General features: G+C 47.2%; 1 protein-coding gene across 6 annotated transcripts in view; it reads right to left on the minus strand.

The window, feature by feature from the left end:
• Nucleotides 1–12,651, minus strand: part of LOC308574315 (uncharacterized protein) — a 65,882-nt gene that overhangs the window by 4,233 nt on the left and 48,998 nt on the right. For all 6 annotated transcript variants that reach the window (XM_081171971.1, XM_081171972.1, XM_081171974.1 and 3 more), the window contains 2 exons: nucleotides 6,477–6,534; nucleotides 2,897–3,049 (listed from right to left, as the gene is read on the minus strand). In XM_081171971.1, the coding sequence (XP_081028097.1) occupies nucleotides 2,897–3,049; nucleotides 6,477–6,534 (211 nt within the window). The remainder of the gene's footprint in view (nucleotides 1–2,896; nucleotides 3,050–6,476; nucleotides 6,535–12,651) is intronic.

Consider the following 12,651-nt stretch of genomic DNA (forward strand, 5'->3'; position numbering starts at 1 on the left):
ATTTTTCAAAGACAAAACTTCATGAGAGGGTTGTGAGAAACTAAATTCAAAAGGCCCTGAAGCCCAAATAACCAACCCCCAGGGGAGGATGCTTTCCAAATATCTGTATGATTAACTGATCTTCAGAGCTCTGAGCTTACATCTTCTTTCAATCAGCCTCCACTGAAGACAGGCAGTATTGCCATGTGAATGCACCTGGTGCCTTTGGACCATTTGGTCACTCCCAAGTGATAGAAAGGAATGACCTCATCTCAAAGGGAGCTAGCTACCTGTCGTGTCCCTGCCTGAGTCACTGCTCTGACCTTGCCTCCTTCAAACACCTCTGCCAAGGGTGCATAAGCCTGCTGAGTCTCTATACCAGGTGTGTGTGTGAATCATTCACGACTCGGTAGGTTTACCTGACCTCAGAGGAGGCTGACTGCTGAATTTCTTCATGAGTCACTGCCTTCAGCTTGCCTCCTTCCATTCAGCCTCTGCTGAGGGCAGCTGCTCATGCCATATGTCTACACAGACTGTGACTGGATCAATCGGATCTAGAGACTGGATCTAGAGAGGCAGCAGAAATTACCGCACCTCAGAGGAAGCACGACTGGACCACTGATTCCTGCAGAAACAGGGAGGTGGGCAGGAAGCCCTTAATCTTCCGCAATAGGCAATGCTGAGCTCAATGGACCAAGCATCTCAGTATATGGCAGCTTCCTAAGATTCTTATGTTTATTTTTGTTATTCCGATAGGGAACAAAAAGATCCCGCTCCTTAAGCAATTCTTTAATAGCATTTGTTTTTCCTGCTGCATGCAACTGCAGTTAATTTGTCCAGGGTCTCAGTGCCCCATATATTATAAAGGAGGAGTTTTCATAGACCTCCAGTTTAACTGGCAAACACTTAACTGTTGCCGCACACCGTTTTGTTATAGTAATTCATAGGCTTTAATTTGAAGCTGGGGTGCCTGAGCGGGTGGGTGGGGAGAGGCAAAACAACGACCCCAACAACTCCCCCTCTATCCTCTGTGGACTGGCAATAAGTTAAGTACCAAAGTGTGAGGGTTTGCTGGCTGCTGGTGCAGTCAAACAACCCTTGCCGGATGCCAGAAGCCGCTCGATTTAAGCATCCTTTTTAAGACACCCAAAAGCACCATCTACAAAAAGAAATCGAACTCTTACATACTAAGTAGCCTAGATTTTCTCTAATCCAAAAGCCACTTTCCTGCACCCTTGAGCCCAATAAGGGTTTGTCTTTTTTAAAAATCCACCACTCCACTCCATTCCCAGCCGTGTCCTGAACTTGTGTAATTAAGCTTGGCTTGTAAGAACCTCTACACATCTCTTCTCTGCAAACCAGAAAATTGTAGTGGTCAGAGCGACCTTCCTCAACATGGTGCCCTCCAGATTTTTTGGTGTCCCTGACCATTGGGCCTAATGGCTGGGGCTGTTGGGGCCAGATCTGAAGAGTGTTGCATTAAAAAATATCCAACAGGATGCTCTTAAGCACTAAGGGGACTGCTTAAACCAATGGATTTTGTTTCCATTTAGAGTACGTTTGTGATACATGAATAAACATTGTATCAAGCCACTCATTTCCCCCATCTGCACTACAAATTGAAAGTAGTATCATACCACTTTAAACAGTCGTGGCTTCTTCCCCCAAAGAATCCTGGGAGTTGTAGTTTGTTAAGGGTGCTAAGAGTTGTTAGGAGATCCCTATTCCTCCTACAGAGCTACAATTCTCAGACTAGTGTAAGAATCACTCCCTCTTCTTCCCAGGGAACTTTGGGAATTGTAGCTTTTTTGTGGGGAATGAGGGGTGCCTCCTAACTCAGCACCCTTAGCAAACCACAGTTCACACAATGGGGGGAAGCCATGTCTCTTAAGGTGGTATAACAGAGCTTTTAATGTATGGTACGGATGCAGCCCCAGGGAAGCATGACTTTATTTGGCAATGCCTATCGCTGTGGGTTAAACCACAGAGCCTAGGACTTGCCAATCAGAAGGTCGGCGGTTCGAATCCCTGTAATGGGGTGAGCTCCCGTTGCTCGGTCCCTGCTCCTGCCAACCTAGCAGTTCGAAAGTGCAAGTAGATAAATAGGTACCGCTCCGGCGGGAAGGTAAACAGCATTTCCGTGCGCTGCTCTGGTTCACCAGAAGTGGCTTAGTCATGCTGGACACATGACCCGGAAGCTGTACGCGGAAGCTCCCTCGGCAGGTAAAACAAGATGAGCGCTGCAACCCCAGAGTCGGCCACAACTGGACCTAATGGTCAGGGATCCCTTTACCTTTACCTTTATCAGACAGACGACTTTGTCTGACTGATTGGTCCAAATCTTGCCCCCTTCACACAACCCTGCTTAACAAGGCAATGCGCCTCCTTTTCATTCAGTTCCCATCATCCCTGACTGTTGGGCATGCTGGCTGGGAATGATAAGAGTTGTAATGCAAAAACCTCTTGGGCTGATGGAAGATGGAGTCCAAATCTCTGGAGCGCACCAGATTGGGACAGGCTGGGTTAGGGTGTTGGACTAGGACCCCAGAGATGAAAACTGTGGTCTCCATTCAGCCACAAAGCTCACTGGGTGACCTTGGGACAAACTGTTACCTCTCAGCTTAACCGACCTCACAGAGGTCTTGTGGGGATAAAGGGTTGTTAGTCACCCCAAGAGCAACTGTTTTAAATATTATGCTTTAATGTTGTTATCTGCACTGGGATCTTAGGGGGAAAGGTGGATCATAAACAAACAACAACAAGTCGTCTTGCTGAAGGTTGGGATTGAAAATTGCTCTAAAACAATGGAAAGTAAATAAATACCTACACATAAGGGACAGATGGAGGATCTGTGAGAAGCTACACAATGAAAGAAATGTCTGTTATGGATTTATAATTACATGAGTGTTCAACTTACTGGCAACTCCTGCCGCTCATTGTCAAAGTAATGGCCATCCCACACCTCGGTAACAAGACTGCCGTACGTGGCTAGAAGCCGGAGCCTTTTTTTCTGCAAACCTTCAGACATGACATCCTTCACAGGTCGGGTGGTTATGCCCTGTAGAAATTCCTTGCAAACACATCGTATCAAAAACATTATGTCTTCCAGAAGGACAACCCAAACACTCATTAAGAAGGGGGGGGGGTATTTTGAGATAATCTGCATTGTGATGACTCACAGGCCTTGATGACCAGGTTGCACATCAACACCACATTCCCACCAAGTGATGTATTTACATCACAGCTTCTCCAGCTTCACCATTCCTGTCCTTTCTTCCCTAGTTTCTATTCTATTCTTTAAAACACACACACACACACACACACACACACAGAGAGAGAGAGAGAGAGAGAGAGAGAGAGAGAGAGAGAGATCCAGCCCAGTTATTAGGCAAAGTGAGGCTGCTGCCTCAGGCAGCAGAAGCCCATGTGGTGGCGTCTCTGTGGGCACCCTGCCTGCCCTGCTGCTTCCATCAGTGGCGGAGAAGTGCTGCCACCATTGGCACTGATTTCAGGCCAGATCGCCTCCATTTTGGGTGATATCAAGCAGGCGTCTTCTCCACTGTACTCTTTTCGGCACTTGCTAAAGACGTTCTCATTTAGACAAACTTGCCCAGAAACTTCAAAAGTTGAGGTAATTTTAATCAATGTTAGTAATTGTATGTTTTGAGGTATGGCTGCAAGTTTTTCTTGATTTTACTGTTTTATCTTTTGTAAACTGCCTTGAAGCATCTATTTTACAATCAAGTGGTGTATAGATTTTATGAATAAATGAATAAATACAACAACAACAACAATACAGTGGTACCTCAGGTTAAGTACTTAATTCGTTCTGGAGGTCCGTTCTTAACCTGAAACTGTTCTTAACCTGAAGCACCACTTTAGCTAACGGGGCCTCCTGCTGCTGCCACACCACCGGAGCACGATTTCTGTTCTCATCCTGAAGCAAAGTTCTTAACCTGAAGCACTTTTTCTGGGTTAGCGGAGTCTGTAACCTGAAGCGTATGTAATCTGAAGCGTATGTAACCCGAGGTGCCACTGTAATGTCAAAAAAGCTGCTTTGCTGATACTGTGTGCTTTAGTTTTGTTTTTAAACCCCACACAAGGGGCAGATCCAGACATTTCAAGCACATTCTTGCCCCAAACCTGGATCTTGGCATCCAGGGAATTCTCCTTTTATATCCCTATTTCTTCTTGCTAACCAACATATTCAATACACATTTAAAGCAGATGACTCCCCACTGCCAAAGAATTCTGTGAACTGTCATCTCTCCCCTCCCAGAGCTACAACTCCCAGCACCCTTAACTAACTACACTTCCCAGGATGGCTTGGGAAGAAGCTCTGTGCTTTACATGTACGTTGAATGTGATTGAAATGAATGGCATGAATCTGCTGTACAGTTAGGAGTGCAGCCTAAGTGAGTAATTGATATTCACTTCTATTGGGGGAAAGCAAAGCACTATTAAAGGGTGACCACGGCCAAATCCCACCTATTACTGATAACAGGTAACATGGCATTGTGCCCATTTCACAGACACAGAGACTCGGTCCACACAGGGATCCCTGAAATGTGCAGGCTCTCTCACCTCCCTACACAGCCCCTGTCATAACAACAGTTATTTTGGTTGTGTAAAAGAACCACCTCTCCCTGCTCTCTTTGTCCGTGAAAAAAATAATAATAAAAGAAGGCTAACGTGAACCCAGGGAGGTTTTAAAAGCAGACAACTGAAAAACTGCAATATTGCAGCTACAATATCCTGTTTGTGACATCAACAGCCAGGAGGTCGTGCACACACACACACACACACACACACACAGACACAAAGGAAGAGAAAAAAACAAAGCAAGCCAATCGCGGATAGGAGCATTCCACAATTTGACATATGGATCCTGCAAATGCCAACTGCAGGATTACATCACGGAGAAAAGGACAAAAGAGAATAAAATTAGTTCTGTCAGCTCTACGAGGAACCAGTGCCAAAAGAGGCAGAGAGGGCATCTCTCTCTCTCTCTCTCCCCCCCCCCCCCAAATAAATGGTGTGGGGAGATTTTAACAAAAAGGGTTCGGACAGGGATGCTGGTCTGCCTCCAAGCCAAAGAAACAGAAGCACCAAATTAATTCTGCAAATCACATTAAAAACTGACCTAGTAACTAACGGCTCCAAGTTTTAATTAATTCAATAGCTAGATCAACTAGTTAAAGATTCTGGCTCCACTGGTACTTCAGGCCAAATGCAGCCTTCCAATCCTCTCTATCTGGCCCTCAGGACTCCCCACCCCCATCACACACCCTCCCCAGCCACACCCTCTCTGCCCAGGCCACGCCCTCCTTCACACCCTCAGGTGTTTTTGCCTGGCTAGAATGTGCCCTTGAATTCTGGCAATGCCTCTATGCTTGCCTGGATGAAGGATGGAATCATAGAATCATGGACTTATAGAGTGGGAAGGAACCATGAAGGCCATCTAGTCCAACCCCCTGCCGTGCAGGAATCTTTTGGCCTGCATGGAATTCGAACCCACAACCCTCAGATGAAGAGCCTCGTGCTCTACCTACTGAGCTATCCCCGAGATGTGACCTTCAAGAGAGGAGTGTGTGACTAGCCTGATGTGCAAAGTTTCCATTTGTTGCTCTGCCCACTTTGGCCCCTGGCCCTGCCCACGACTGGCGTGTGGCCTGAAAGGTTGCCCACAAAAAAATGTGGCCGTCAGGCTGAAAAAGATCCCCCACACCTTCAGCTGATTAGGCTTTTGGCCCTAGAGGTCAATCAACAAAAGCTTTGGTTGATTAACCACCAGAGCCTAAAGTTCCACTTGTCTGTTGTTATTGTTGAGTCGTTTAGTCGTGTCCGACTCTTCGTGACCCCATGGACCAGAGCACGCCAGACACTCCTGTCTTCCACTGCCTCCCGCTGCCTCATGCTGGTCGCTTTGAGAACACTGTCCAACCATCTTGTCCTCTGTCATCCCCTTCTCCTTGTGCCCTCCATCTTCCCCAACATCAGGGTCTTTTCCAGGGAGTCTTCTCTTCTCATGAGGTGGCCAAAGTCTTGGAGCCTCAGCTTCAGGATCTGTCCTTCCAGTGAGCACTCAGGGCTGATTTCCTTCAGAATGGAGAGGTCTGATCTTCTTGCAGTCCATGGGACTCTCAAGAGTCTCCTCTAGCACCATAATTCAAAAGCATCAATTCTTTGGCAATCAGCCTTCTTTTTGGTCCAGCTCTCACTTCCATACATCACTACTGGGAAAACCAGAGCTTTAACTAGACGGACCTTTGTTGGCAAGGTGATGTCCACTTGTCTAGCTCAGTACTTATTTTTCACATCTGGATTTTGCCTTTAATGAAGATGCTCAGGCTAGGACTTTGACCAACCTCCCCTTCCCTAGAGAGCTTCTAACAAGAACCCCCCTCTCCCACCTAAACACGGGCCATTCTCAAAAATGATGTTTTTCCATCCAGTTCCTCATCTAAAACAATAAGGTAATTTTGTTCAGTACTCACAGGACTCGGCACCCCTTGAAACAAAGGCGTGTTGTGCACCCCACTTCCTACGCAGTTTCTGCAAAAGAGAGGGAAGATTAATCCAACAGGTAATCTCTGTTCCCTGTCTTTTCCTCTGAAATTTACTATTAATACAATTCCCCCTAATACTGCATGCACTGAATTGGAGTTTAATTAGATGCTAACCAGAGGGGTTTTGTGCTTATGAGGTAATAAATACTCCTCAAGCTAATAAACTCCAAGGCAGAAGGAGGGGTTATTAATCTCCTGAACACACACACACACACACACACACACACACAAACTTAGCAAAAAGAGCCCCCTCAAGTTATTACTGCTATACGTGGACAACTATTGATTCAATAACATGGGTGAAACATTGAATGTTTTTCCTCAGGCCCAGGTGAACGAAAGGTCTGCAGGGAGCTGGATTTGGGGTAGAAATGGGAAAAATCTGTCAGCTTCAGTTTCTCTCAGTTTCCCCATCTTAAATTCAGCTGCCCATATTTCCACACCAGCTTGTTGGTTTGTTTTTAAGGTCCTTATGGAAATTCTTCACCATTTCAGTGCAAATCTCATTTCTGTACATCATATTGCTGCTTAGAAATGGTAATGATAAACCAATACTTAAATGACTAAAGTATATCAAACATTGGTCTGCAGAGTTTGATTTCAAACCACGCGGGAAAGGAAAAGGGGACACCCGGTGTCAGGTGACTGACAAAGGGATGGCCCCACCCACTTATCAAACTTGGCCCCACCCCTGGGTGGGGAAAGGCTTAGCCCTGCAGGCTCAAAGTCAGGCAGACACAAAACTGGACACACTGTAAGAACTTTGAGAGATGGAGGCAGAGTTATAGACATGTCCAATCTGCTTTTAAAGCCATCCAAGATGGTGGGCATCCCTGCCTCCTGTGGCAGTGAGTTCCATAGTTTAACAATGTGTACTAGATTGGGCTCAGGAGGGGGGGGGAGTTATGTTGCATTTGTTATATAACCACACATTGCTGTCAGGCTCATCTCTCTCCCACGGGCTTCAAGAACCGCATAATGAAAAGCAAGCATATATTGTTTCTTTTTTTAAAAAGCCCTTGCATAATGCATTTCAGTATGCATAGTCAAGGCCAAGCCGTGGCATTTGGCCACTCCAACATGGCTGCACCACATAATCCAATTCAGTTCAACCCCCAGGATTATTTAGTGCATCACAGAGGTTGCTGGCGCCCCAGTGGCAGCCAAAGGGTTTAAAGCACCATTGAGGGAGACCGACAGATGCTGCTGGGGTTCGGACCAGCTCTGGTCCATGGTAGTGAAAGTGCCTTCTGCCCATTCAGGCTGACCATTGGCTCTTCTCAACAGGGAGGTCATTACGAGCTTCCTACCCAGGTGGCATTTTGCCTGGGGAATTCAGTTTTGGCTGAAGGTCAGGTAATCTGACCACACTCAACCCTCACCAAAACGAACAGGGTCTGCACAACACCAGTGGCACTCCCTTTCCCCCTGTGATAATGACCAGTGGGAGGAGCGCAGAGAGAAGAAACACCATGGCACATGTGAACAGCACAACCGGGTGCCTTCCTCTGCCCCGACTGCAACAAAACATGTCTCTCCCAAATTGGTCTCTACATTTATAAAAATTTTGTAAAATCAATAAAAAAATTTATATAAAAAAACCCAAATTGGTCTCTACAGCCACAGCAGGCGCTGTAACCTTCCAACAGTTTGACCTCACCCCCAAAAGCGAACTCCTCCATTCTTTCCTGAGACAGACGGATGCCAACAAAAAAACAGCAGAGAGGAGCAATGCCACCTCAGGCACTTCCTCTTTTGCACGCGTCTGGGACTTGCTTTGGGGAAAGCTTGGCTTTTGGCATCACATTAGGGGTTGTTTCAGTAGGCAGAGGCTCCTCGGGGCTAAATCACAGGGTGTACGATTTTGGGTAGCCGGATCAGCAGCTTCGAAAGCTTCCAGGAAGTCTCTATAGACTAGGGTTTCTTTCCTTAACCAGGCAACACGGGGAGATGTTGCCACAGCAAGGAGCTCCTTCTCTTACTTGGGTTTAATGGTGTATAGAAAGGCCAAGGAAAGGCCCCATTACCACCACCTACTGGTGACAATGCGATCATGTTGCAGCTACAGCCTTTCATAGAGTCTCAAATTCTTCACAAACTGTCCCAGGGAGTCTTATCCCGGAGAGCAGTCCCCAGGGCCGTCTTACCCATAGGCGCAAGGGGTGCGGGGCACCTGGGCGCCAGGCCGAGAGTCCAGGGCCCGAGAGTTGAGTCCGGGGAAGAGCCCGCCCGTCAGTCGGAGCGCCGCTGCAGGCTCTTCTGCTGCGGGAGGCTCTGCACAGCGAATTCAGGGCGACCAAGCCAGCGAGATGCTGAGGCAGCTGGCCGGCTCTGCCCTTCTGCATGCCTGGGACTGGGCAACCGGGGGGGGGGCCACCAGGCGGATCTTTGCACCCCGGTGCCGCATATGCTTAAGACAGCCCTGGCAGTCCCCAAACTGGAAAGGAGCGGAAGCCAACTGATACCATTATAAAGGCAGGCAAGGTGTGTTCTGTGATTGGCCCCACCCTCTGAGAAGAGCTGGCAGTCCTCCTTAGAGGGACCTTGTCCAATTTCATATTTGTGACCATTTGCAATGCTGAGGACAGGGCTCTGTGATTGGGGCCCTCATCCTCTGGGTATGCAAACCAAGGAAGAGGCATAAGTCTATGTCCTCCAGCTGGCAGGGCCCAAAGTTGGGCCCTGGAGAGTCCTCCTTGGGCATGGCAACTCAAACACCCTCTTTTGCAAGATCTCTGAGTTGCGGGGGACATGACAGACTCAAAAATTTTGCAGCTGATGATGCCTAACACTGCTCCATTGGCACCACAAAAACTCCTGCTGCCCCCAAATGACTTGCATACTTGGGTCACCCCCTTTGCAGAATTCACATTTCTTTTGCTGCAGATATCCCTTTTTAACTTCCAAGTTTGAAGCATGCACAGCTCTGGCCCACAATGCCGCTGACATCTGCAACTTTAAATACCGTAGCACCGAGAGCCAAGCCTGCTGCAGACCCTGTTACATATTCCGCCTCCACTCTCACTGCCTTTGCCACCCGGGCTGCCTTAACTGTTCCAACGGTTCTTTGCCGAGCGTAGCACATCAAGGATTTAGAAACTAACCATTTCTGACTGTCAGGATTTATATCCCAAACAGCTGTGCCAGGAAAGCCATGGGAATCAAACAGCTATTTGGGGAGCACCATAATCTATTAACTTCTCAGGTCGTTTTGATTTCAGCAGCTTTGCAAATAACGGCACAGTGCACTCAAACACACCACTGCAGAGGCAACTCTTGGGCTATTGTGTTCTCAGGCAAAGGAGCCTCAGGTCCAAATTGTGAATTTGTCCCAAGAGGTTTGGGGAAGGGCCACAGCTCAGGGACAGAGCAGTCAGAAGGTCCCCTGTTCAGTTCCCCATGCCAGGTAGAACTGGGAGAGATTTCTGTCTGAAACTCAGGAGAGCGGCTGCCTGTCAGTGTAGGCAGTACTGAGCAAGATGAACCAATAGTTTGACTCAATATAAGGCAGCTTTCTATGTCTATAGACATTACTTTGGGTGCTGTATCAGGGGGTACCTGCTGACCTCTTGTTGTTGTTTAGTCATTTAGTCATGTCCGATTCTTCATGACCCCATGGAGCAGAGCACGCCAGGCCCTCCTGTCTTCCACTGCCTCCCGCCGTTTGGTCAAACTCATGCTGGTAGCTTCAAGAATACTGTCCAACCATCTCATCCTCTGTCGTCCCCTTCTTCTTGTGCTCTCCATCTTTCCCAACATCAGGGTCTTTTCCAGGGAGTCTTCTCTTCTCATGAAGTGGCCACAGTATTGGAGCCTCAGCTTCAGGATCTGTCCTTCCAATGAGCACTCAGGGCTGATTTCCTTCAGAATGGATAGGTTTGATCTTCTTGCAGTCCATGGGACTCTCAAGAGTCTCCTCCAGCACCATAATTCAAAAGCATCAGCCTTCTTTATGGTCCAGCTCTTACTTCCATACATCACTACTGGGAAAACCATAGCTTTAACGCTGACCTCTAGCTCAGTGTATGTTTGCACACAGAAGGTGCCCTGTTCAGTCCCCAGCATCTCCAGTTTGAAAGACCACACAGCGAGTGGTGGGAAAGGCCCAGCACCGTGAAGAGCTGCTGCCAGTCAGAGTAGCTGGGCAAGATGGTCAGACCTGGTACAAGGTGGCATATTTTCCACTGAACAGGCTGGTGCTAAAAACAAAAACCAGCAACCCTCCATGGAGAAGCCATGGCTCTCCAGATTTTGTTGTACTCCAACTCCCATCAGCCCCAACCAGCCTGGCTAATGGTTAGGGATGACAGGAGTTGCAGTCCAGAGACATCTGAAGGGCCGTAGCTCAGTGGCAGAGCACCTGCTCTGCATGCAGAAGACTCCTGCCAAAAAAACCCAAAAGCTGCTGCTGCTCATCAGTGTAGACAACCCTGGACTTGAAGGACCAATGGTTTCACTGGGTATACGGCACTTTCCTACATTCCTTACTGTCAGGGAACTGCCATCAGCTCAGAGGCGAGAGGTGGGTTACAGGAGAAGATCGTGAGAAGCAGTTCTTCCTCCGGGGAGGAGGGAAGCCACGCCTCCAGTGGGGAAGGGATGCAGGGCTCGGAGGTTGCAAGGGAGAGCCACAACACCGAGCCTGAGTAAAGTGGGGGGGAGGCAGCCCCCCTTTGCCCACATCCTCTGCGCAGTCGGTTTACGCGCAGAGAGGGGAGGCGTAGGATGGGGGTCAAAAGACTGCTCTGTTAGGGAAAGTTTAAGGACCGCCCACTCCCAGATTCTGCTAGTGACTGTGCAAGACATGGAATTGAGACGTTCTGCACTGTGAATGTTTTTGCACAGATAATAAAGCCTTGAAGAAACCAGTGGGGGTCTTGCCTGTTTGCTCTCGAGCAACCACGCCGGCACACATAACACTTACATTTTCCCCATCCCTTGACCTTGGCTTCTATGGACAATGCTGCACCTTTGAACTTGCTCTCTTGGGTAAGTGTTCTGGTAAAAGCTTTATAGTGCTTGGACTGAGACCCCAGCTCCCTGAGGGCACCCCTCCTGGAACTTGGCACAGACCAGCAGGCACAATGGTTAGGGATGATGGGAGTCCAGCAACATCTAGAGGGCAACAGGTTCTCCATCCTTGAGGCAGGACAGCACAGAGGAACCTGGGCTGCACCCATTTGTCAACATCGCTGTGATTCTCCTTTAAAGTAGAGGAGAAAGGTAAGCAATTCCAGAACAAGAGCCAAGTGTGGAAGCAACTGGTGATAACAGCCACCTGTGAAAGTGTTAGCTTTTTAAAATTCCAAGGTGCATCTATTTCCTCCCAAACAAAAACAATCTAACTCCCCAATATTAAACCTCCAAGCGTAATATTGTTCACAGAGCCAATACAGATGGCTTTACCCTCTGGGTATAAAACGGCTGGATCTTTGGGGACTGTTTTCAGGTCTTGGGACAGCTACATTAGGATTTCCAGCTCTTATTACTTCATATCTGACATTTATTCCTAGTTTGGTAATGGAAAAATTACCAGATAAAATTGGCATTTGGCTTGGATTTTTTCCCCCTTCCTATGAGCCTCTGCTAATATGGAAGACGGCAAGTCGTCAAATTTATTCAAGTTTTTCTTGTCAACAATATCATTAACCAAATCCCTCAATTTCAAAGTTAATAAAAGCATCTGGGTTTTCTAGCACAGCAAGACCAGCTTGCATATTTAAAACCGCATACATAGATGAATTTGCATTGGACCAAATTTGCATATTAATGAAGGACTAATTGCTCTTTGCAGTCAGTTTCATGCATACGAATTTACTATTCTTTTTTGAATGCTTGAAAAGATCCAAACCCCCCCCCACCAAAAAAGGCAAAAACTTTTCAAAATAAAATAAAAAGCTACAGAATATTTCAGAGGCAGAAAAGGAAGGGATTCTCAGACTACATTTAAAACCTTCAGCCAATTATTTCATTTGTTTTTTTTATCACAATAGAAAAAACACAACAGGTATAATTTACAAAGGCGGTTGGAGATAAGTGGATTTTTCCTAACCTAACCAATATTTAAGAGATTTTTTAAAAAAGATTACCCATTGTTAAAATC

The sequence above is a fragment of the Podarcis bocagei genome (assembly GCF_964188305.1).
Source record: "Podarcis bocagei genome assembly, chromosome: 15".
NCBI classification, from domain to species: domain Eukaryota; kingdom Metazoa; phylum Chordata; class Lepidosauria; order Squamata; family Lacertidae; genus Podarcis; species Podarcis bocagei.